Raw genomic sequence first — 24,948 nt, 5'->3', positions numbered from 1 at the left:
ATTGCCACATTGACAAATTGATTCTGTCCGTTGGAGTTGCCTCTAAGGCAGTACTTCCTCTATTGATTGTAGTACTTCCTTCCTCTATTTATTGTTGGTCACCTGATTCTCCTTTAAGTGGCTGAGTAATGCCAATTGTTATTTGGCTTGAATGTCATTATTCATGGTGATAAACCGTGGTGGTCTTCATTTGGTTTATTACACACAATACACAAAGGAAAATATAGAGTGCATAAAATTTGTCAAAAAGAGAGTTCTTATTAGTTGAAGGGAGGTGTTCTTTTTTGTGGAGCTTTGGACTCAATTCTTGTCCAGAGTTGTTGAGTTATACTTTGTGTTAAGGTTGTTGTATCCTGGAGGGGACAAGTCAAGAAGGACTATTGTTGAACCGGTGAAAAACATTTGTTGCAATGGACTTGAATCTCCTTAAAGAGAGTAAGATATCCGCGCCTCAGCCTGAAGAGATTTTTGTTTCTTCATTTTATTTTTCAATTGTAATCTTGTAATTTTATTATTTTGTTATTTTTCACTAACACAACTTTTAAAATTNTCATTATTCATGGTAATAAACAGTGGTGGTCTTCATTTGGTTTATTACACATAACACACAAAGGAAAATATAGAGTGCATAAAGTTTGTCAAAAAGAGAGTTCTTATTAGTTGAAGGGAGGTGTTGTTTTTTGTGGAGCTTTGGACTCAACTCTTGTCCAGAGTTGTTGAGTTATATTTTGTGTTAAGGTTGTTGTATCCTGAAGGGGACAAGTCAAGAAGGACTACTGCTGAACCGGTGAAAAACATTTGCTGCAATGGGCTTGAATCTCCTTAAAGAGAGCAAGATATTCACGCCTTAGCTTGAAGAGATTTTTGTTTCTTCATTTTATTTTTCAATTGTAATCTTGTAATTTTATTATTTTGTTATTTTTCACTAACACAACTTCTAAAATTAGCCCCCATATTCATGGCATATAATATACTACTTGAACATGCGACGGTACAGAAGAAAAACAAAACGAAGTCTCAAGGATATTGTTATAATGAACTTATTCGAGCCCATAGTTGTACGACTTTAAAACATGTCATAAGGGTCTAAAGCTTATTTCCTTATATACTCAATATTTCTCCCGTGTTTTGTCGGTACGAAAGTTGCCTGGAGTTTCACACCCTAAGAGTAAATAGAAAACTCATGGTAAGGTATGCTTCCCCCTTTAACAGGTTACATGCATAGAGAATCTAAATTAGTCGGATCAATGAGTTTCAAATACTGGTCAAACATTTATATGAAAAAGAAACAAGAAGTAGCTTCTTATATAAAGGCAAGGAATTCCTTAAGCAAACCAATTTCTCAAAATGGATTACTAACAGCTGCAAATTCAGTAGCATCTTTACTTCTGCAAAAGAATCACAACTTTGTACAAAGTAAGACTTTGGGGAAGAAACAAATGGTAAACCAATTGAATAACTTAAGCTCTAAAACCAGTGTGTGCTTCATATATAAACAATAAAAAGGTCAAAAAGAAGGGATTCTAAATACCCAAAAAGCCAACGGCACACTAGTTATGAAGGTAACGCGGTACGCGCAGCATTTCTTCCTAAGCCAACACCCAAACCCACAGGTACAGAATCAGTTTTGCTCTTCACACTATGACTACAATGGGCAGAATGAACATGGGCCTGGTGTGAGTTCTGGTTATTGTTGCTTATATTGATAACATGATGGCCATTTCCATTGATCGGATGAGAATGGCCGGTGCCATTTTGCATACTTGAACTGTGAGGAATCTGCATCATTCCAATCCCTTCAGATTCAACCGATTCTTCAACGCACTCGACGTCTTCGTTGTAACCGTTTATCAAGAAATCTGAACAGTTCTTCTTACACCCATGATCATATGGATTACGGAATCGACCACCTGGTCCTCTGAGGTAACTGTAACGCATCATATTGGCCATTTCATTTGTTGTAATGTTGTGTGATATCTGTTGCAAAAGGGAAAATAGGAAGGTCAAGATATATTTCATGTGTTTTAACTGCTCTCACAAGATGGTGAAATAATTGTCACTGAACACCAATGATCCGTTTAACAACTTATAATGGCGTGAAGACACTATTGACAGTAAGAATTTTGAGGAAAAGCAGCTTGCACAGGTAAAGGAAATAAGAAGCCAATGAGCATCTCAGGGCAAACTATAAGCATGTTCGTCTGTAGAAAGTTATTCAAATACAGTTTCCGATCCGCAATGATCATCATTTATACACAAGAATTCTGTCTCTTCCAGAAAACATATCTGGAAGAAGACAAATTAAAGATCACCGGATGCGTGCTAGTGGACCTATTTTCCAAAACAGCTGAGACATAGTATGTAAAGTTGTAAGAGAACCAGGAAAACGAATACTGGAGTTCCTTGTTGTATGCTTCATTTATACTAATATATTTATATGTTTAAAGGCATAAAATAGCATATAGTTTCACGGAGTAGACTAAAGAGCTCATCAAATGTAAACAGGAAAACAAAGAAAAACATACCTGAGAAGCTTGTACCCCAGTTAAGACTGCCACTCCAATGAAGAGGAAGAAGTCTGCAAATAAAAATGCTAAAGCACCAATATGGTGAGTACCAGCATGACTCAGCCAAGCCCCAAACGATGATGGAGCTGCTGGGTCAGTCAAGACTCCTGTTATCACAAAAAGACATTTTATTAGAAAAAAAATTCTAATGAAAATATATTTACGTGAGTTACAGGAAAGAGGATTTACTTGTAAGAGTAACTGCACCAGTTAAGACCATTGCCAATACTTCGAGAACAAGAAAGATGAAAAAGTCCCACTTGTTTTTCTGAACAAAAATGTGAAAAATAACTCTTCAGAGGATGAAACCAAGAACTAGTAGGCAAACATAAGACATACTGAATTATCAGAGGAAACCGTGATTTCGTCTTATGTTATACTATGACCATCACCTAATGAGCTAATGGCTACATCACACATACCCTTTTTTCTCATAACAAAAAAATTCATATATATACACTAGTCTCACAATTCACTGTTGATATAATCTCAAATGCACTAGTGGGCCGTAGGGAAAAAAAAAGGAGAAAAAAGATCACAAGAATCCAGAATCGATTACCTTGCCGATGCAATTAGACACCCATGGACAATGATGATCAAATTGTTCCACACAACGATCACAGGTTGAACAATGCTTTGCACGAAGAGGACGAACAATCTGGCAAAAGGAAAAAACGATAATGTACATAACCCCCTAAGAGATGAGTCTCTATCAATAAAAGTATGAACAAACAGCTCTAGTCAGTACCTTGCACGTGGAGCAAAGCTGAGACCAATTCCCAGCAAGCAAAGCAGGATGATTCATTTCCATTTTGAGCAAAGGTTCCTGAAATAGGACAAGGAATATCACATATTTCTTGTGAATTGTACAGGTTGAAAAAAGAGAGGCAAATCTGAATAGACAGAAGTATATAAAGGTCTTGGCTAAAGATTATGCACACCTCCTAATAAGAAACAATTAGTATTATTTTGAAGAGCCTCTTTTCACACTATTAATTTTCGTTTTCTTCGTTCTTTCGTTTTCAAACTTTTTTTTTGGTTTGGACTGCAAGGTTGGAACTTACATCATCTTTGATATTTTGTGAATCATGTTGACTCCTCCGGATGTAACCTGGATCTTTTCTGTGACAGAAAAACAAGACAGATTCAAATTTGACGAGTACAAGCAAGTTTAGCATATAAGAATTTCTGACATTGCCAATGATAGCAATGTATAAGGAGTAAGTAATTCTAAGAAATCCAACTAAGGAAGGCAAAACGAAAAACAGGAATTTTATAAAAACCATATGGACATTCTTACATTCCTATATATCAAAAGAGCATGAAGAAATACCTGCTGCACCGGTAAAATGTAACTAGTCCAGCTGTAGCAAGGAAAACTCCCAACCATGCAAATAGTGCGCCAGCAGCAGTTAATTTTGGCAAAGTTGAAGCTGAATCAAACAGAAACTTTACAGGACATTCCACATTGACCATCGTAAAACTAATGAGACAAAGTTGATTGTGAACAAAAGGATTAGGAGAAGTACCCAAAATTACCGCATGAATGTAAGTGGTAAGTAGAAGAAATATTGTACAACAAAGAACAGGAGCAAGTCCAAGCTTTGAAAGTTTGCCAAGCCGGGTACTTCCGTCACAGCGTTTATCATATAACTGCCTAGCGTTTCCCTGAAGAACCATTTAACATTCTGTGACAATCGAATAATGCACAAAATGCTGCATTCTGGCAAAGAGACAGGCAGACTTTAACATAACAAATGCTGATTCTCAGGGACTTTAAAATAGATACCATCTCAAAAACAATCTAATCTCAAGTTAGGGACACCAAAATCAAGGAACACTTACAAGGAAAAAAGCAACTTGTCTGTGACTCTTGTCAGAAGCAAGCTGAGCAGGTGTAAGGCCAGTGTTATCTGTCACGATAAGGTCTTCCTTCTTCCCTGCCTGCACCAACACCGTACATGCTTCTAGGTGACCCCTAATAGCAGCCCAGTGAAGAGGAGTACAACCTAAAGTAGAATGAAATGTAAAATAACATTAGATTTCAAGCAATGCATCACGAAAAAGAGAGTTGGAGGAAGATAATTGGTTTACCCTCTTTATCCTGACGTCCACGATATGCATCAAGAAAGAGTAGAAGGCGTATACAGTCAGCAAAACCCTTGTATGCAGCCCTAAATTTTTCGGGAAATAAATTCACAAGTAAGTATTTACCAAATAAAACTAAAATAAAAGAGTGCAAGGATAACCCCACTACTTGGTTCATGAATAAAGTAACAGAAAAGATGACGAGCAGCAACAAAAGAGAATATTCATCCAGGGGAAGGGGAGGGGACAGAAGGCCGGTGGAAAAGAATTATCAACAGCAAGTCTGACCAAAAATATTTCCATTTCTGAATGAATGAATGAATAAACCCAAACAATATTTTCCTATCCAAAGAGTAATGCAAATATTACTATGGCAGAAATGGACAATGAAAAAAAAATTCTAATCTATGTATACCATTAAAACATCTGGGCTAGAGATTGTTAAAGAAAGCAATAAGAGAAAATTCTCTGTCCATATTCAATTGCTGAGTATGCATGCTTGTAGCTGTAGCTACTCTCTTTTCCATATTCAGCTTCTAATGAAAACAGCAATTATAAAATCCATTATGAAGATTCCTTAGGTATTTTAATGCCAAATCAAGGGTTGGATTTGTTACCTCTACACTGTCAGTTTCTCCTGGTTCCTTGGATAAGAATCACATAGTCATATTTTAGAGGAATTTCTCCAGAAATTTGGCTTTAAAAACAAAATGGCATCAAGAACCCAACAAATTCCACTTCACAAGTTTTCACATAGTGTCAAATAACCATGTATTAGACAGATAAAGAAGCTCCAGAAGTATAGGTAGCACTTGCTGCAATAAAGAACGACTATTGCATGCTTCTAACACCTCAAGCGTGTTATTCAGAAAAAGGGTATAGTATGGTTCTCAGAACTACCAGTGTAAAGGGCTTCTCCCGTCACTGTCAGGTACATCAGGATCTGCATTCCACTTTGTAACAACATAATAAAGGAAAGCTGTCTGACCATACTGTGCGGCAACATGTGTTGGCTGCAGTAAAATTTAATAGAATGAGTAATAGGCAATTCTTCAAAGATTTCAACACTAAGATCTTAATCACTTGTAGTTATTAAATAAGTACAACAGCAATGTGAGGAAAGAAGAGGAAGTAAAGGACAGCCCGGTGCACAAGGCATCCCACGTTCATATAGACAGTGGACAAATAATATCAAGAAAGACAGGATGCATCTTCAAATACTTGGACAGTAAGATCATCTGTTGTAGATGTGCTTATCAAAAGGGGGAAAAGATCATCTAGTCGAAAATCAAATATGTTGTTGTTGATTGCTAGAATAATTATTAATTAGTTGTTTAGTTGCCGCCTGCCGGAGTAGTCTACTACTTTGTTTAAATTTTAATTGCTGAGAGATATTTAAAGTTTTTTTTGAATATTTATTTTGCAGATTGGCTATTTAAAGGCTTGTGGTTAATAAAATTGAAGAGACAGTTTCCAGTCATATAATCAATATTCTTGCTGTTGCATCTTTTTAAAAAACAAAAACTCAACAATGGTATTAGAGCCTCAACTGGTCTTTACATGTTCTCAGTTCAATAGAAAAAGCGTATTAAACCATACCTTTCTTAACCTTACTTTTCAAACATGGCAGACAACTGACTATCTTTCAATGCCCCACAAACCTTATTGGTGAAGACTATCAGATTTGATTAGTGAAAATGAAGTCTTATCTTGAAATCTATAATCCTAGGGAAGTCGTAATGGAAGATATACCCTTACAACCACTCCTCGCAAATCCTACCCTTACCCAAATCAAAGCTCATTCAAAATATCACAAGACAAAGTTGTTATTGAGATTTGAGAGGTGCTAGTTATGCACAATAAAATAAAAGAAAAAAGTCATGTTGTAAAAGTGTGCAAGTGCAAAGACACTCAAAACAATTTACAAGCATAAATTGTTGAGGAGCAACTTTTATAGATTGCAGTGACTGAAGTTGTTGAATTTGCATCTATTCCCACTGATTCGATGAATAATTACTTGTTTAGTTGTAAGGGGTATCCATTACTTTCTTTTAAATTTAAATTTCAGTTAAGATATTTTAGGTTGTTTAGATATTTATTTATTTTGCAGATTTTCTGTTTTCAAGTGGCTATTTAAAACCCTATGGTTAGATATGACAATTTTCGATCATTTCTTTTCTTTTTTCTTTTTGAGAATTGGTAAACACCAATCATATTCTCAACCTTCTAGTTGTTGCATCAATGTTACTTTCTTTTTGAGATGTTCCTTATTGCTGTTCACCCTCCTTAAAAGGAAAGCTGAAACACATTTGCAGCACATGATGTGTGAGTTAGACATATGTCACGGGTTTGAATCCTATTGTGGACAGGGTAGAGGAACCCATGCGTCGTGCGGCATCTCGAGTCGAGCCAAAAGCCCACAGCAAATTTGTTCGAGCGAAGTACCACAAAAACTCTTCAAGGCCCCACTATTTTTCATCTCTGCTCAACTTTTCCATCTATTTACTCTTAGACAACTCCGTATATGCCCCAGTATTTTCAGCAGTATTAAACTATTCATAATTCTAACTCTTCTGAATAAACGTATCAAATCAAAGTGAACAAGCATTTAAAGGAGATATAGAACAAAACTAAGGTTCACATGAATTTCCCCTTACATAGACAGCTGGTAGGCTTCACAAGGTACAGTCACTTCTAATTAGTAAAGGGATGTGCAGACTTAAGGCAAAAGATCCCACTTGAAGTTAAGAGAGTTCAAGTTTTCAGGTGCATTACTTTGGTCTCAGAGCATCAAACAATGTGGAACAGCCTTTGCACAGTTTGATGACCAAAGTCCAGTTTTATGGAAAACTTTGGCATTGTTCAAAAAGATGAATCTGAAAGCACTCTTGTTCTAATTTCTCTGACTTGCCAATCAGTTTAGTACCTTTTATAAGGTTCAAGATCAGAGATTGTATAAAAATGTTAGTGTGGAAATGCAGTGATGGACAAGTATCTATTTATCTTTTATAAGGATGGACAAGTATTTATGAGCACTCGATCTTTAGGTCTGGATTTTTAATGTCATCTGGAGAATGATAGTGCTTCAAAGTCACAGAAGGCATAGCTCCTGAAAAGCTAATGTGTTTGCTGGAGAATTACTAAGCTTGCTGCAGCAAACATGGTTTACTTACTTTAAAGGTTTTCTTCGTGATCCATATATGGTTGGTCCAACTAATTATATTTTTATTCAGGCAAGAATACACTTTCCTTGCACCCTCGTCATCAGGTCTATCTCCTAAACCTATACTGTCCAGCAAAACCCAAATCGCATATGCACCAAAATGATGATGATCTCAGCTCATGAGGCCCTAGATGGGGTATCTAGAATACCATAAAGACTGGATAGATTCAGCTTCAGAAATTTAAGCAGCAAAAGAAACATTAAATTGTTTCAAGTAATGCAATGACTACTAAGAACATACAAGCAAAACCATACCTGATAGCCATACATATCAGCTGCATTTACACGACCACCTTCTTGTAGTAAGAGCTCAGCAACCTGCACTGCACCTCGAACAGCACTCCAGTGCAATGCTGTTTGCCCCGTATGATCTGCAGCATTTACATCTCCTCCGTGCTGCCAATCGCATCACCACCACTAGCCATCAGTTCCCAACCAACCAAAAAATAAGGAATAATACACACACACAACCAGGGAATAGCAATCAACATTAAGGCAGTAGTTCTGTCTCATTAATATTACTTAATTCCTTTATTAGAATTATATAGACCTAGACAGACCAAAGTGAATTCATACAGCTGATCCAACTAGTAAGATTGAGAGTAAGTTGAATTATTGATTGATTGGTTGTAACTTGATCAAAACAATGTATCCTATTGTGTAATAGAGTAGTTAGTTATCGTGCTAAATTCCATTTTCTTTTTCTTATTTACCATCCAATTCCCTGATTACAACACAATACAATCATCACTGCACTTTCATAAACTAAAAACAATCTTTTTTCTTAAAATGTGATGTTCAGGAAAGCTTGCGCCCACCCAACTAAGCTATTGAGGTACCTGCTAGCACAACTATTTGGTAACACCAACTGTCTACCAGGACTTAGAAAAATGAAAATAGTTCACCTAATATCGCCTCTACTGGGATGCTATCCTTGGTTCCAACTGTTGTCACTCCATCCATCTGACCGCTATGATACCACTCAGTGGCAACATTTATGGCTCAACTTTAACACAGCTCGAATCTAAGCATCAAAATAATAAGTACTATATTGTGGCACCTGCTAGAACAATTATTAGGTAACTCTATCTACCAAAACTTAAGACAAATGGAAATAATTCACCAAATATCGCTTCTACTAAGATTCTATCCTTGGTTCCATTTGACCACTACAATACCACTCAATGATAACTAAAGACAACATTTTTATGGCTCAATTTTAACATAACTCAAATGATTACATTTCTTTTTTATCTTCCATTAATAAACTAAATCTCAAAACTTGTGAATTTCAATTTTGAACCAAAACCAAACCTCAATAATATATTGTGCAGCTGCAGTGCGATTATTAAGAGCAGCCCACTGAAGCGCATAGTAACCAAGACCATCAGGCTCAGATACAGAACAACCCTCACTTTCCACCAATCTCTGAAGCTTCTCCATATCCCCATACGCGGCTGCCGTATACACATCATCCCTCAAACTCTCCTCCTCACCTACACCACCGCTAACCACCGCCGTAGAAGACGACGATTCATCTTCATTTCTTGATTCAACCTCCTCCACCACCTCGATCTCCGATGCCATTTCCGAATCAATATGAAATTTGACTGTGAAATTGGATTCAATATGTATATAATTTGAACGTGAGAATGAATGGAGATTCTAGGGTTTTTCTGGGAAGGAGGAAGAGGGTTGACTCGGTATGGAGAAAACAGCAAATCACCAGAAAGCCAAAGAAAAGTAAAACTAACAGTTGCTATGGAATTCTAAGATCCTTTATTTTATTATTTTTATCTTTTATTTGAAAGGTGTTTATATCTCAATTGACTTTTTCTTACAAATTTTTATTTTTGAATAATTTTGTTATATTTATTTTGACGATTGGACTAAATTTGAATTTACATATTATCAAAATTGTGGTTAGATTCACTTGAATTCGCCTTAAGGGAAAGCGCGCTTGTTTTATATTAAAATTCAAACTTGAAATCTCTAATAAGATAGCATTTGAATTTTTTTAAAGAAAAACAAAAAGAGTTGGAACTGAATTGACTTCTACTTGATCTATAATAAAGGAAGAGGGTAAAAAATGTACAAAAATATCCTTCGTTCTAGTTTGATTAAAAAAAAATGTCTTGTTATCAGTATTTTAGTTAGAGCTATTCCTCCCACAAAAAACTAGCTAGTTTAAAAGACTTGATTTTTTATTTTTAAAAATATTTATTGATAAAAACTTTACAAATAAAACACTATTAAAAATATATATAAAAAATATTTTAAAATATTCATAGCCCACGGGCTGGCCTCTGAGGCTTGCGGGTTGGGCCTACGAGGCTAGCGGACCAAATGCGGCTAGGCAAAAAAGCCTCGTTCCTAAATGGGCCAAAAAATTAGGTCCAACCCCTACTTAATTCAAGGGTTGGGTTGGACCGGCTTAGCGGGCCAAACCCATTTTGACAACTCTAATTTTAGTCAAGAAAAATTCTCTATTATTATTTTTGGGTCAAAAATACCTTTTTTCATAATAAATAAAGAGCAACTTTCACATATAGTAAACATAAAAATCATATTTGTATGTTATAGTTATAGTTTGCATAATTGGGCTTCATAGCAAATTTTATGTTTGTATGGAGCTTTTGATTTGTATAATTCGCTAGATACATTCAATTTTATATAAATTGTTCTATTTTGTATAAATTCATTTATACATTGTAATTTGTATAATAAAATTTGTAATTGTATAATTATAAGTGTATAGGACGAAAATTTATGTATTTGTATTTGTATATACACTTTTCACTTGCTTTATACAAGCACAAACACATTTTATACATTTGTATACCGAATGGGTAATTGTATACCGAAAATGGTTAATTGTACACCGAACCAAATGGCAAAAAAATGGGATGTTTGCTACGAATTACAAATAAAATAAACTATAGCTATATCATTTAATTTTAATTAATAGTTTGCTATTTCATACAATTTTTCCATAAATATATTATTCGTTTTCATTTTTAACGTATTATTTTTTAAATTTATTTTTCTTTACTTCTCCCTTTTAAAATTATTTTAACTAATATAAGAGTTGAACGTTTTTTTTTTCTTTTTAGGCTTCATTTGTTTTATTTAAGATTAATTATTTTCTTCCTTTTCATTTGTTTTCATTAATATTAAGACGCTTGAATATAAATGCAATATTAAGATGTGCATTAAGATTCAGAGGTTTGAATTTGAATATACATGAATATTAAGATGTTGCATTAAGATTTGAATACTAAATAGATAAGATTGTTTGTTTCTCAACATTTGAATGTCTGTCTTTGTTTAAAAAATAATAAGTATGAAATTCAAATAAAATACTAGATTGATCTAATAGTATATCAATAAATATTTTAAATTTTTTGTATGGTAATTAAGTGATAATTGACTATGGTGATTGTGTGTGTGTCAATGGTATTGACTGACGACGGTGATTGTGCGTAGTATTTTATGGTATAGTAATTGGTAGTATTGATTAATCGTGGTTGATGGTGATGGTGGCTACTAATTAGTAGTAGGATGATATTTTTAGCTAATGGTGCTAGTGAATGATGGTAATGGTTAGCAGTATATAATGTTGAATAATGGTGATAATTATCGATAGTGATTAATGAATGTAATAATAATTGGTGGTGATGATTGCAAATGCTGATTAATGGTGATGATGATTGATTTTTGGTGATTGGCAATAGAGGCGGTTGTGGTTTGGACTGTGGAAGGTGGTGGTGATTGACCGTGATGGTAGTTATGGCAAAATGATTGTTGTGGATTGTGGGTGATAGGTGAAAGTAGATGGAGTGACAACAAACAATTATCTTTGAACAAATTCTTAAATAGACATATTAATAATATGAAAACTTTGTTATAGATCTTAACCATTCAAACCTATCAAGTGGTTGTAAAATAAGTAAAACAAACAACTAATGATTAAGATTTAGACGTTGAAAACAAACAAATTTAAGAACTGAGATCTGAATAATTAAGATTAAAATCTTCATTAAGTATAAACAAATAAGACCTAAGGAGCCGCTCGTATATGCAAAATTATATCATGATTTAAATTATGATTCAAATGAATGTTTGAACATGTAATTTGTGAAATCATACTTTCGTATCTCAAATTCTCTAATTTCAAATCATGATTTCAAAAAGAATAAAATGTAAAATTTAACTCACCGTTTATATATATTTTTTAATATAAAAAGACTCATAAATTTATGTTTTGTAACTATATATTTGTTCGTCTTCTCAATCATTTGATCGAATAATACGGAGATTATTCATACTATATGAAAGGATTATATAAAATAATAGAATACTATAACTCATGTTCAATTTTTATAGTTATTAATGTTATATGTGTTTTTTTTATAAATGACCTTATAATAGTATATAAATTTCGTTATGATTTTTTACTCAATTGCTGATGAGTTGTATGTGATGGTGGTGGAGAAGAAGAAAAGAGGCTTGTTCCTTCTATTCCAAAAGTTTTTTTTTGTGTTTCTATAACTGTCATCAATCATTTTATTTCTCGGAAATTTAGTAAGATTGTATAAGAATTAGGGAAATTTTGATAGTTTTGACAGTTTGTAGGATTTTCATTTTTATGAGGAAAAAAAAATAAAACTTAAGAAATTCAAATTGCATGTCGAAACAAAGTTCAACTTTATATTAATTTGATTTCATATTAAATATCGAAATGAGCCATATTCTTATTACATTGAAGTTTCAACTAAATTTTAATTTGCGCAGCTTAAAAACTATTTAACAAAAAATCACATTAGGGCCCAACTAACTCAAATTCGCCAATATAAGACTCATTTAAGGAAAAAAAACGCTTCCTAAATTTTGTTTTATTTTTATATATTTAGGATTCAAACCTAAGACCTTAATTAAGAACGAAAGCATTATCTACCCTATCATAACCTTGTTGGTTTTGACTAATCATTTTGTAAGATCATACAATATTCACAAAGTAATTTCCCTAGATAGTAACCCATGTTTGGGAAATTACCTAGGAATATCACTTATGTTTGTTTTAGGACTACAATATCACTCAACTTTGTCTATTTTCCTCAAAATATACTTGACATAAAAAATACATTATCTCTCTCCTACTATGATGCCATGTCACATTTTTTAGTTTATTAATAATATTTTTTTAATTCTTTAAATGACAACTTGTTTAATGTATATCTATAAGAGAGCATTAATCCATTCTCTATGAAAATCTAGTTACTTCAATTTTATAGCGAAAATTTTTATCCTATGTTTCATTTACGAGTATTTGTTATTATATCCACACAAAAATTTAGTCTTGTTGTCGAGGAAAAAATTAAACTAGTTCCTAGAAGCTGATGAAGAAGACAATAAATTTAGTTGGATATTTAGAGATAAACTAGATATTAGGAACATTGATTTTTACACAAACTATAAATATTTGTTGCTTGTTCACGGTAAAAAATCAAAGGTTTCTTGTTCATGGTAAAAAATAAGATTTTTACACAAACTATAAACATTTGTTCAAAGCTTAGGCAGAATCAAACAATAGAAATATCCGATTCAAAAACAAGCAAGCAAAAAATCCCTAAATTTTAAGAAAATTACTCCAATATCATGTTAAGTATTCAAATTATTTCACAATTTACACTTCAAAAATAAAAGAATCAGAAGAAAACTTGAATTTACCTCGTGGCAATTTCTTTGGTAGACATTAAAGGTATACAACGGCTCAGGAGACAGTTCCTTATGCAAATTCGTTAATTTATTCCTTGAAGAATCGGAGGAGCTCATATTACAGTTCCTTATGTAATTTTTTTTACTGGGTATAATATATGGGTTGTCTAATTTTTTTAAAAAAATTGTTAATAATAAAAAAAAATGAATAATGTGACATGGCATCCTAGTAGGAGAGGGATAATGTATTTATTGTGTCAAGTATATTTTGAGGAAAATAGGTAAAGTTGGGTGTTATTGTAGTCCTAAAACATACATAAGTGATATTCCTAGGTAATTTCTCAAACATGGATGACTATCTAGGGAAATTACTCAATATTCACATTTAATTCTTTTTTGTTATAAAACTTAAGAACAATATAAAGATGAAGACAAGAAGAATATAAGACAAGAGGAACAATATGAGATAACTTTTTTTTCTTTCAAGTGTACACTAAATCTTCAAGTCTATACAATATGAACTCTTATGCCTCTATTTGTTGTGTAACATAGAGGCATACAAAAGGTTAGTCATAAACATGACATTAACATGAATATAATGGGGGAGGTTATGGAAGTGAAAGGTTACGAGAATAATGGTTATAAAGGTGGAGGTTATATATGGAGGTTATGGTTATCTTCATAATGGACGAAAGTACTTCTTGATGTAATGGACATCCACAATATATTATTTTATAACACTCTCCCTTGGATGTCCATAGATAATATGCCTCGTTAAAACCTTACTAGAAAAAAACCCTGCGGGAAAAAATCCTAATGAAGGAAAAAAAGTACACATATCTTTTAATACGCTTTGAATATTGCCTCGTTAAAAACCTTACCAGAAAAACCCAATTGGGATAAAACCATGGTTAAGGAAAAGAGTACAACACATATTTTTCTCCCTTGATAAAAACTTTACTTGATATCTCGGAAACAATGCATTTCAATCTTGTAACACAACTTCTCAAATATTGATGTTGGCAATCTTTAGTGAATAAGTTACAAGATTATCACTTGAATGGATCTTTGAACGTGCATCTCACCATTTTGTTGAAGAACATGTGTAAATAAGACTTTTGGTGAAATGTACTTTGTCGGACCTCCTTTGATTGTATCCTCCCTTCAATTGAGCTATATGTCATTTTCGTATATGGTGGCTAGAATATCATTTTCAAAAGAAAATCACATATTTTCTGAATATGATAGATCATGATTCCAACCAAACACACTTCCGACTTAATTCATAGATCAATATTATTTCTGCATGATTTGAAGAAGTGGTAACTAATGTGATTATTTGAATTTCCAAGATATTGTTGTGTCTCCATATGTAAATAATAGTCCATTTGTGATCGAGCTTTATGCAAATCAAATAAATACTTTGCATCTACATAATCAAATCATTTCTGACTCTGAGATTGATCATTTCAATTTCATTGAAGCTCGTCTTTTCTTCTAAAAGAAAATCACACATCTTCTATGTGTTGAGTTACTTGTTTTGTTAGTTTCTTGTCATAACTTGAATGATACTATGACAATATTTTCACATAACTTTCGTTATGTGTATCAAATAATCTTCTAGCATTTGCATAACCAACAATCTGTAAGTGCACCAATTGCACTAATACATGACATTTAAAATTATTTTCATGAGATCAAAAAGATTCTTTCTCTGTGTTAAGCAGTCTCAAAACCATTGGGTACCCAATGGAATTGCTTTAAGACCTTTTAAATCCTTCAAGGATTTTCATGTAACCTTCATCGCCTAGTTAGACATAATAATAATTCATTATGCATATTCAAGTATTTCATCTATTGCCAGACTGAAACAAGTCTCATTGCATCCACCACTGGAGAATATATCTGCATTTAATAATGTCAGAATTTTTGCGAAAACCCTTTATGCCCCGAGGCACAAACCGCACTTTATATCTTACGGTTATACTTTCGCACAATGATTCATTTGTACCACACTGACATTATATTTTGATCCATGAACTATAAGATCAAAAACATCACTTTTCTAAGTGAAACAAAACATACTTGAATAGTGCCAATAATTTATCTGTCCACACTATATGACAGATTTGAATTTAAGATCCTCGTAACCATTTATTGCATTGAGTGCTACTTCATATCAAAGATACCGTCGATTGTCATTTTAATTCGATTCCAATTCGACATAACTTATCGAGATCTCTTCATTTTTCATCATTTTCAGGTACCTGAACCTTTGACAAGGTTTTATGAAGTGTTATGTCATAGTGCTCTTTCAAAGCACTTACCTCATTATCATGACCATTTTGATAATTTGCTCCTCTCCTTCCTCAAGGAGTTTTACATTTGGAATCGATTGGTCTATCACGCTTCTGGCATACTATAGACTTTGTTCATCAAGGACTATTTATTGGAGCATTTACAGTTTAATTAGAATATTGGGTCAACAAATACATCTGGCAAATTATTTGCAACATTTTGCAAATAAATTATCTCTTGAACTTTAAGTTCACATTTTTTTAACGAAGATCTAGATAATTCACCTCACACATAATTTTCAACTTCTAAATTCATGTCCCCCTAATGTTAGGAAAACTAACATTTACCCCCAACCTTATTTGGGGATCCATCTTTGTGCGTGGTGGAACAATAAAATCATATGTGCACATATCAAATTTTTAGATGAAAATTATTTGGTTCTTGACCCTGAACCAATTGTGATGAGAAAACCTTGTTGGCTTGATGCATACATGTTAAATAAACTCATCCCATATCAAATTTTATTTGAGAGATTTGTTCTCATAATCAATGGTCTAGCTATAATTGGAGGCAAACAATTTCTGCTAACCAACCAGTATTATCACTATTATTTTATAGTTTGAAACTGTGCTCTTAATTTAACAATTTGAGCAAACAACCTTACAAAAATCATTTTGTAAGTTGATACAAATGCACATGTGACCATACCATATTTGCATCTATTAAATCACAATAGAAAGTCGTCCACATGGCAGGTGAACATGCCTATATTCACTTTTTTATATGTTCCAAATAATTTCAGGGAATACAATCTCAACCTTAACTGGTACAATGATAATTTTATCATGAGAACAAGCAACACATGAGAATTCTTGAAGAATCTTTTATTTCTTCAACATATAACCATATGAATTCTCAATTCTTTTGCATCACATTTGAACCGAAATGGTCAACCGGTTATGCCAACTGATATTTATTCTAGTAAACTTCTAGTTTACTTTTGCATGTGATTCCTTCATCATGTCCATATCTTGATACAACAAACAAGAGAAAGACGGGTAACATTTTATGTAAATATTCATAACTCGCTTTGATTGTAGTAATCTGAAGATATTTAATCTTTCAATAATTTACAGTCTCAATATAATAATTTTTCTTTTCAATTCCTCCGAAACTTAAAAAGTTTCTTTTGAGACTTACTACAACTTCAATATTATGAACTATTTCATTTTCTGGATAGTAACAAATTAGTCTTTTCGAAACTTTCAATTAATTTTGTGTACTGCCACAAATTTCACACAACCATTCTTATGGTGACCATCTCCTTCAAGGAGAAAATTATTATTATTGTCATGGTTAAAATTATCACATGCGAGACATATTTCTTGACAACCAATGATAAATTTGTGTTGCCACACAACAATATTTATTTTGGTCATGACCACAACCTTTATAGAAAAGAATTATTTCTTTCTTTTGCCCTCCAATAGTTCATAATAAAACATACTACAATATTTGTGTAGTACTCAAAGTATATGACCAAAATGACCATTTATGTCAAAATATTTTTTTTCAATCTCTCAAACCTCCCGTAGAGGTGAGATGTGACATTTATCCATCAATACATGAACATGTTCTTATCCATACGAACACAAATCACATTTTCTTCAAGAAATGGACCATAACCATTTGTACATGCTCTATAAGTTTTTATGAGAAACTCATTGTCATGCTTTGGCATTATCAAATTTATGTGACTCACCTCAACATCACTTTAAGAGGTCAAATGTACTAAATGTACTACCACTTTGTATGCTTTTACCTTGATGGAGGATTTACAAAACGTTTCAAATTGGGTTGCATCAACAACAATGTGCACAATATCTTTTCATACCACTTTGATGGATAAAAATTACCTTCACATTAGAAGGACCATCTTAAGAAACAATGTGCCCAATAACCTTTCATACCACTTTGATGGACAAAATTACCTTCACATTTGAAGGACCATCTTAAGAACCCATAATGTTCTTCCTTTTAATTACAACAATGATGATCATTAACATTTTACCATACTCATATTAATACATTCAATCATTTGTCATTTTTCAGACATATTATGCACTGCTACCATATTCACATAAAAGAATGGAGCAAATTAATTGGACAAATTTCATGACTTTCAGTCAAAAGTGTACAACTTTATGTTAGTCATCATCATATCATCACTATAGTGCATTAGGACTTAAACCCAATGTCTTACCCATATAAAGACGCCTTTGGTCATGAATCAATGAGACTTGAACCCAACTGCTTATTATCATATGGTGCATCGAGACTTTAACTCGATGTCTTACCAACTTGGTGCGCTGAAACCTGAATTCACCGTCTTATCCTCAACCAGTGTCTTAATAAACCAAATGTATTACCAAAAATAAATATTGAATACCATAAACATAATCTGAATTTGACTTAAAATTAAATAAAAATGAACAAAACTAATTAATTAGAACAACATGTTGGAACCATAAAAAAATCTCAAGTAAAATAAATTAAAACATTTTAATAATCCCTCACAATATTGTTATGAAGATTATCATAATTTACTAACCATTTTAAATAACCCACAAAACAAGCTTTGTTAGTACAAATAATATATAGGATATGAAGTATACCTTGCAGCCAAAGAATTACTAGAATAATTCATAAAAATCAAGAAATACCTACTATTGATTCTTGGCGGAGAATGAGCAACTCGTGCTGATAACGTGTTATAAAACTTAAGAACAAAAGATAAAGATGAAGACAAGAAGAATATAAGACAAGAGGAACAATATGAGATAACTTTCGTTCTTTCAAGTGTACACTAAATCTTCAAGTCTATACAATATGAACCCTTATGCCTCTATTTATAGTGTAACATAGAGGCATACAAAAGGTTAGTCATAAACATGACATTAACATGAATATAATAGGGGAGGTTATGGAAGTGAAAAGTTACAAGAATAATGGTTATAAAGGTGGAGGTTATGGAGGTTATGGTTATCTTCATAATGGAGGAAAGTAATGGAGTAACTTCTTGATGTAGTGGACATCCACAATATATTATTTTATAACATTTTTTCTGTTTTTGAAATTTAAACTTACTTCTATGAGCCTTTGATTTTGAATACTCGTTAAGTTATTTTTAAATAAAACTTTTATTTAGATTCCATAGTATTTAAATTTGATTGAAAATTTATATTTTAAGATGTAAGCTAAGATTAAAATATTTGAATTTTAATATAAAAACCGTTTCTAATGTTTAGGACATATATATAGGGGCTAAAACAAAAACTTACTTTGACGTATATAAAGACCCCTAAAATAATTTTCAGTCAAAGAAAATATCTAAGGTTTAATTAAAAAGTTTTTTTCCCAATTATTTGAGTGAAAATGAAGTAATAATCAATTTGTAATTTTCTTTAGATAAACTTATAGACCCCTAAAATAATTTTCAGTCAAAGAAAATATCTAAAATTTAATTAAAAAGTTCTCAATTATTTCTGTGAAAATGAAATAATAATCAATTTGTAATTTTTTTTTCTTTAAAAAAATTACATTCTTTTTGACAAAGACAACCTTATAGACCCCTAAAATAATTTTCAGTCAAAAAAAATATCTAAGATTTAATTAAAAAATTCCCAATTATTTGAGTGAAAAATTAAGTAATAAACAATTTGTAATTTTTTTTTCTTCATTCTTTTTGACAAAGACAACCTTATAGACCATGTAACATGGGCTAGGCAATGACAAAATAATACCACTTGCATGAAATCATTAAACATTGATTGTTGACCTAACAGTAGAGTACCACTTGCATGAAATCATTAATGCACATTACTTCTGAAAGATTGTAACGTATTATTTTATAATGCATGATACATATTATATTGTATTGTATTACTATGAATATAATATTTGAATTGATGATATCTATATAGTTTTACATACCAACAATTTAAAGAATAAATAAAATTATAAAAATTACTTTTACACAAAATAAAAACTTATTTACAAATTTGTGGATCAATTTGGTCATGATATGCTCTTTAATGGAAAAATTATACATAATGACAAATTATTAATTCAAATTAAATGGTATAATTATACTTTGATTTAATTGTGTCCTGTAGCAAACTGTTTGCCAGCCGCCTCTCTCCCTCAAACTCTCGCTCGCCACTCTCCTCTCTCGCTCACTCCCTCTGTGCTCGCACTCTCTCGCTTTATACAACAGAATTGTATAAATTGTGTTTATGTTTGTATAAAGCGAGAGAAAATTGTATATACACATGCAAATACATATATATTCGTCATATACACTTATAATTATACAATAAAAATATTCCCCTGCCCAGGTCTCTTGTCTTTCTCTCTTTCTCGTTTTATACAACAAAATTGTATAAATTGCGTTTCTGTTTGTATAAAGCGCGAGAAAATTGTATATACACATGCAAATACATATATATTCGTCCTATATACTTATAATTATACAATAAAAATATTCCCTGCCCAATTTTATCTTTGTATAATGTATAATTTATGTTTGTATAAAGCGAAAGAGAGAGCGATTTTTTATATACAAATATTTTTGTCAACGATTTATACAAACGAGAGGCTAACAACAATTTATACAAATGGCCTGGCAGCGAAATTATACAAATATGAAGAGGAGCCAACGAATTATACAAATGCTTCTTTTTGCAAATATGTATAGCGAAATAGACAGCTTTCAATTGTATATGTATAGTTAATTATACATATATATGTTTACTATGGAGCGCAATTATGTAAACTTTGCTATAACATACAAATATGATTTTTTTGTTAGCTCTATGTGAAAGTTACTCTATTTTAATTCATGTATTATTAGTTACTAGACGTATTCGCCCGTGCAAGCACGGGCCCAACACTTATGTGTTATAGCATGCTTTCAAATGATTTTTGGTGGCTGCATAATATTTTATTTGCAAATAAAGTAGATTACTTCGTCTTATGTATACTGCAAAAATTGTTCTCCTCCTGCTTTGATATATATATTTTTTTAGCAGAGGGTCTATTGAAAACAACATATCTTCCTCTTAAGATATGAATAAGATCTATATACACTCTATTTTATCAGACCCATACTTTTCTTTTTAATTTCTCTAAGAATAGAATTAATAAGTTCATCTAAGAACATAATTAATAATTCTTGGCTCTTGGAATATAAGCCACGTAGCTTAGCTTATTCATTAATTAGCTTATACGTGAAATGACTAAGTTGTCCTCAATTTTAATTTAAAATAAATAAATTGTTTAAAGTCCAAAAAAATCATTGATTTTTATTTATATTTACTCTTCATTTAATAAGATTCTTAACTATTTTATATTTTTTAGAAGAACAATTTGAAGAATAATAGTGAAAAGTAATATTTTATTGATATCCTAAAATATTTATCTTAAAAGGTATGCCATATCCTAATAATTTACTTAATACTTTGAATTAGTCACAATTTAATATGAATATCAACACCAATAAAAGTTATATTAAAGTAGTAAGTACTTATTCATTCTTAATCAGAAATTTTGAATTCAAATCTTCCTGAATAAGAAATTGCCTTTAGTAAAAATTACTTTACCTCAATATCGAACTTGTCGAGGTGAAAAAAGAAATGAATATCAACACTGAGTGAAAAAAATAAATAAAAAGAACGATGATGATTACCTTTTGAATCGTGGCCTATATACAGTGGAAATTTTGGCTATAAAAAAGCTTAGCCTCAATATAGTACTCCCTCCGTCCCTATTTACTTGTCCATATTTCCTTTTTTGGTTGTCCCTATTTAGNCAAAAAGTAAGTTTACTGTATAATAATTTGGACACATTTTTTTTATCATTATTTACCACCAACAGAGAAAGGTGGCAGAGTGCAATTTCTATTTTATAATATGTACGAGTAGTAAAGATAGATCTAAAATTTTAATATATACGTTATACTAAATTTTGCATATAGAATTATAGTGTTACACTAATTTTAGCTAAAGCTCTTTTATTAACGTGAATCTAAATTAATCGATAAAATATCAAAATTATTAATATTTTTTATCCCTCGTATCAAAGATCGTTAAATATTTAGCTAGATGACACCAACCATGTGTCATAATTCACAAGTTTCGTTACTACACAGAGAATGCTTCAGTTACGGATTCTCTGTTGTGGTTGTGCTTTTCCATAATAATCATATTCATCAATCAACATCATCTTGTTCAACTTTTTTTCTTCTGATAATTAGTGCTTAATCATGACAATTAACACTAATTTATTCATAATCAAAACCAATTATTCTTCATTCCTTTCCCATTAATAAAAAAAACAATTTAATGTCCCCACAACTTCCCTCAATTCCTGCCCTATATGTTTCATTTCATGTTAACAAATATTACTACTTTTAATCCCTCTTTGTCTTGTCTTTCTTGTTTCTTTCCCTCTCATATTTCATTCTTTTTAAACCCCATTATTCCTTAAACCCATTATATATACAAATAACTCTATCACAAATCAAAAATTCAAATTCTTGATTATTAAGTAGTAAAAGAGAGGCAGAGATATGGGCATTTGTAATGTTCATTTTCTTTCGCCTTCTCTCTGGCTCTTCTTCTTCGTGATGATTACTGTAATTATAAATTCGAGCTACGCAGATGAAAATGCTCAATCACCATCTCCACCAGCTTTACCACCATATTACAGATCTAGAGGTTCGCCTTTTAGGCCGAGCATAGCAATAGTAGTAGCAATACTCACAACGATTTTCTCAATTGTATTTATGTTATTGTTATACGCAAAACACTGTAAGAGGGAAGGTACATTTGGTACCACGTCCGGAGGATTGACGAATAACCTGCATTCGTCAAGCTTCCGGAAAAACTCTGGTATTGATCGGACGGTGATTGAGTCTTTGCCTGTATTTCGATTTGGATCTCTTAGAGGTCAAAAAGCGGAAGGACTTGAATGTGCGGTTTGTTTGAATAAATTTGAATCGAGTGAAATTCTTCGATTGTTACCTAAATGTAAACACGCATTTCATATTGAGTGTGTTGATACTTGGCTTGATGCTCATTCTACTTGTCCTCTTTGTCGATATCAAGTTGATCCAGAAGATATTCTTCTAATTTCACATGATAATGAGAGAAAATCTGCTTCTTCTTCCATATGTTCATCCTCTCCGGCGAAGGAAAAAGAAAAAGAAAAAGAAAAACAGAGGATTTATTATTCATCTTCTGGAAGACATTCTTCCGCCGGAGAAAGAGGAACTTCATCGTCGTCTTTGCAGATAATCGTTGAAAGTCCGAAACAGGAAACGCCGTCGTTTCTGAACAAGAGAATGTCGTTAGACAGTTGGAATTTCTACCGGAAAAAAAGCAAATCCACTAATTCGACTTCATTATCGAGAAAAGACGGAATACTATTAAACAAAAAAAAGCCGCCGGAAGCGGAGGTGGAGGCTGTGGAGGAAAAGCGGTTGGAACATCGAATAATTATATCCGGCGATGAACCGGAGCTGGGCACGGGTAGTGGGTCCCGGCACCGGTGGAGTGACGTGGAGGGTTGTGATAGGTTGTATTTGAGGTCGGAGATGATATTAAGCGAGAGCCGTAGATATTCAGGGTCGAGAAAACGGACGGCGGAGATGGGGAGTGGCAGAAGGGTAATAAATGAGAGAAGTGTGTCGGAATTGACAGGGATGAGTAGGTTTAGGAGTAATAATGAAGAAGAAAGAGAAAGGAAAGGAGCAGTAAAAAGGTGGTTGGATTGGATTTCTCAATCACAAAATAAATCTGTTTCTCTGTCTGATTCTGGTGCTGGTGCTGGTGCAGCAGCTTCTTCTTCTGCAACTTGATGATAACTCGTACCGGATGTTTACGTCAAATTAATACGAGTGAGTTATGATATAGTTGTGTTAATTTTTTTTTGTTGGAGGCATCTCTTTTCATGATGAGATGAGGTAGAGTACAAAAAGAATGATGAAATCATATTGTAATAGTAGTAGTTTTGTACTTTAGTTAGAGGAAAGTGAAAGAGTGGTACTTGGAAATAGATTATTTTTTTTTTTGGAATTTTTAAATGTAATTTGGATTAGTGTTAAAGACTTATTTGTTCGCATTAAATTTAATGAAGTTCTTAATTTGAATGACGAGTGAAATATAAAACTTGATTGTATATTTTTAAAAAGAAATATTACGTGATAATCACCATCGAGATATTCTCTAAAGTAAATATGTACTCTATGATTTTTTATTTGACCTGAAAAAAATAACTAAATATTGTTAATTTATCCAAATATTCATGAGGGTAAATTGTGAAATTTGATGCACAATTCGTGTAAGAATTATTGAGCGACTTTCTAGCGTCAATCTTTAGACATATTTAAGGTGTATAGTTAGATGTTTAGAATTAAGCTTTACACACGAGCCTTCAGATATTTTCTCCGTACCCGTCTAAAGGTTCAAGTCCCAAAATTACCTTAAGTTCACAATTGACTCTTTTAGAAGTTCCCCTTTTCCCATAATGCTTTGTTGATAAGTACAACAACTACCCCCAAAAAGAGGCAAACTTTCACACTTTCAGCTTCTTTTTACAATGGTTTTTCATAGATTTGAATGGGCATACAAGGGTGAGAGTTGAGACCAATAAAACAATATATATTGTTGAGATCACTAAAACACACATAAGTAGATTCATAAAAGAAGATTTTACAGAGTAACAACCTAGAACGACCTCTCATGCACAAATCAACGACTTTAAAAAACTCTCTCGATCAACAACTTTACTAGTTATGTCAAGATACTGATGCACTAATATGATTATTCACTATTGAGCAAGAGGCTTACTTGTATCTTCGACTTGGTGGAGTTAAAAGGAGTAATCTATATCCTCTCCCAAATAATGATTGTCATAAACAAACAAAAATAACAAGAAGATAATAAGATATTGAGGCGAAACAACAACAAAATAATAAGATATGGAAATTGGGAA

General features: G+C 32.3%; 3 protein-coding genes across 3 annotated transcripts in view; 2 read left to right on the top strand and 1 right to left on the bottom strand.

Moving 5' to 3' along the window:
- LOC125877631 (uncharacterized) overlaps window positions 1-24,948 on the top strand; it is a 306,889-nt gene that overhangs the window by 234,336 nt on the left and 47,605 nt on the right. The window lies entirely within an intron of this gene.
- Window positions 1,311-9,635, bottom strand: LOC125876343 (protein S-acyltransferase 24). Its single transcript, XM_049557515.1, has 13 exons — window positions 9,193-9,635; window positions 8,134-8,274; window positions 5,556-5,668; window positions 4,662-4,741; window positions 4,413-4,576; window positions 4,097-4,235; window positions 3,901-4,000; window positions 3,632-3,689; window positions 3,316-3,393; window positions 3,127-3,225; window positions 2,757-2,835; window positions 2,526-2,674; window positions 1,311-1,977 (listed from the first exon to the last, which is right to left on the bottom strand). The coding sequence occupies exons 1-13, from the start codon at window positions 9,463-9,465 to the stop codon at window positions 1,555-1,557; spliced, it is 1,896 nt and encodes a 631-aa protein (XP_049413472.1). The 5' UTR covers window positions 9,466-9,635; the 3' UTR covers window positions 1,311-1,554.
- Window positions 22,380-24,064, top strand: LOC125876361 (RING-H2 finger protein ATL43). Its single transcript, XM_049557540.1, has one exon. It carries the CDS (start codon window positions 22,523-22,525, stop codon window positions 23,810-23,812), a length of 1,290 nt encoding a protein of 429 aa, XP_049413497.1. The 5' UTR covers window positions 22,380-22,522; the 3' UTR covers window positions 23,813-24,064.

Source organism: Solanum stenotomum, chromosome 9, assembly GCF_019186545.1.
Source record: "Solanum stenotomum isolate F172 chromosome 9, ASM1918654v1, whole genome shotgun sequence".
Lineage (NCBI taxonomy): Eukaryota > Viridiplantae > Streptophyta > Magnoliopsida > Solanales > Solanaceae > Solanum > Solanum stenotomum.
This window is presented reverse-complemented; position numbering and strand designations above follow the sequence as displayed.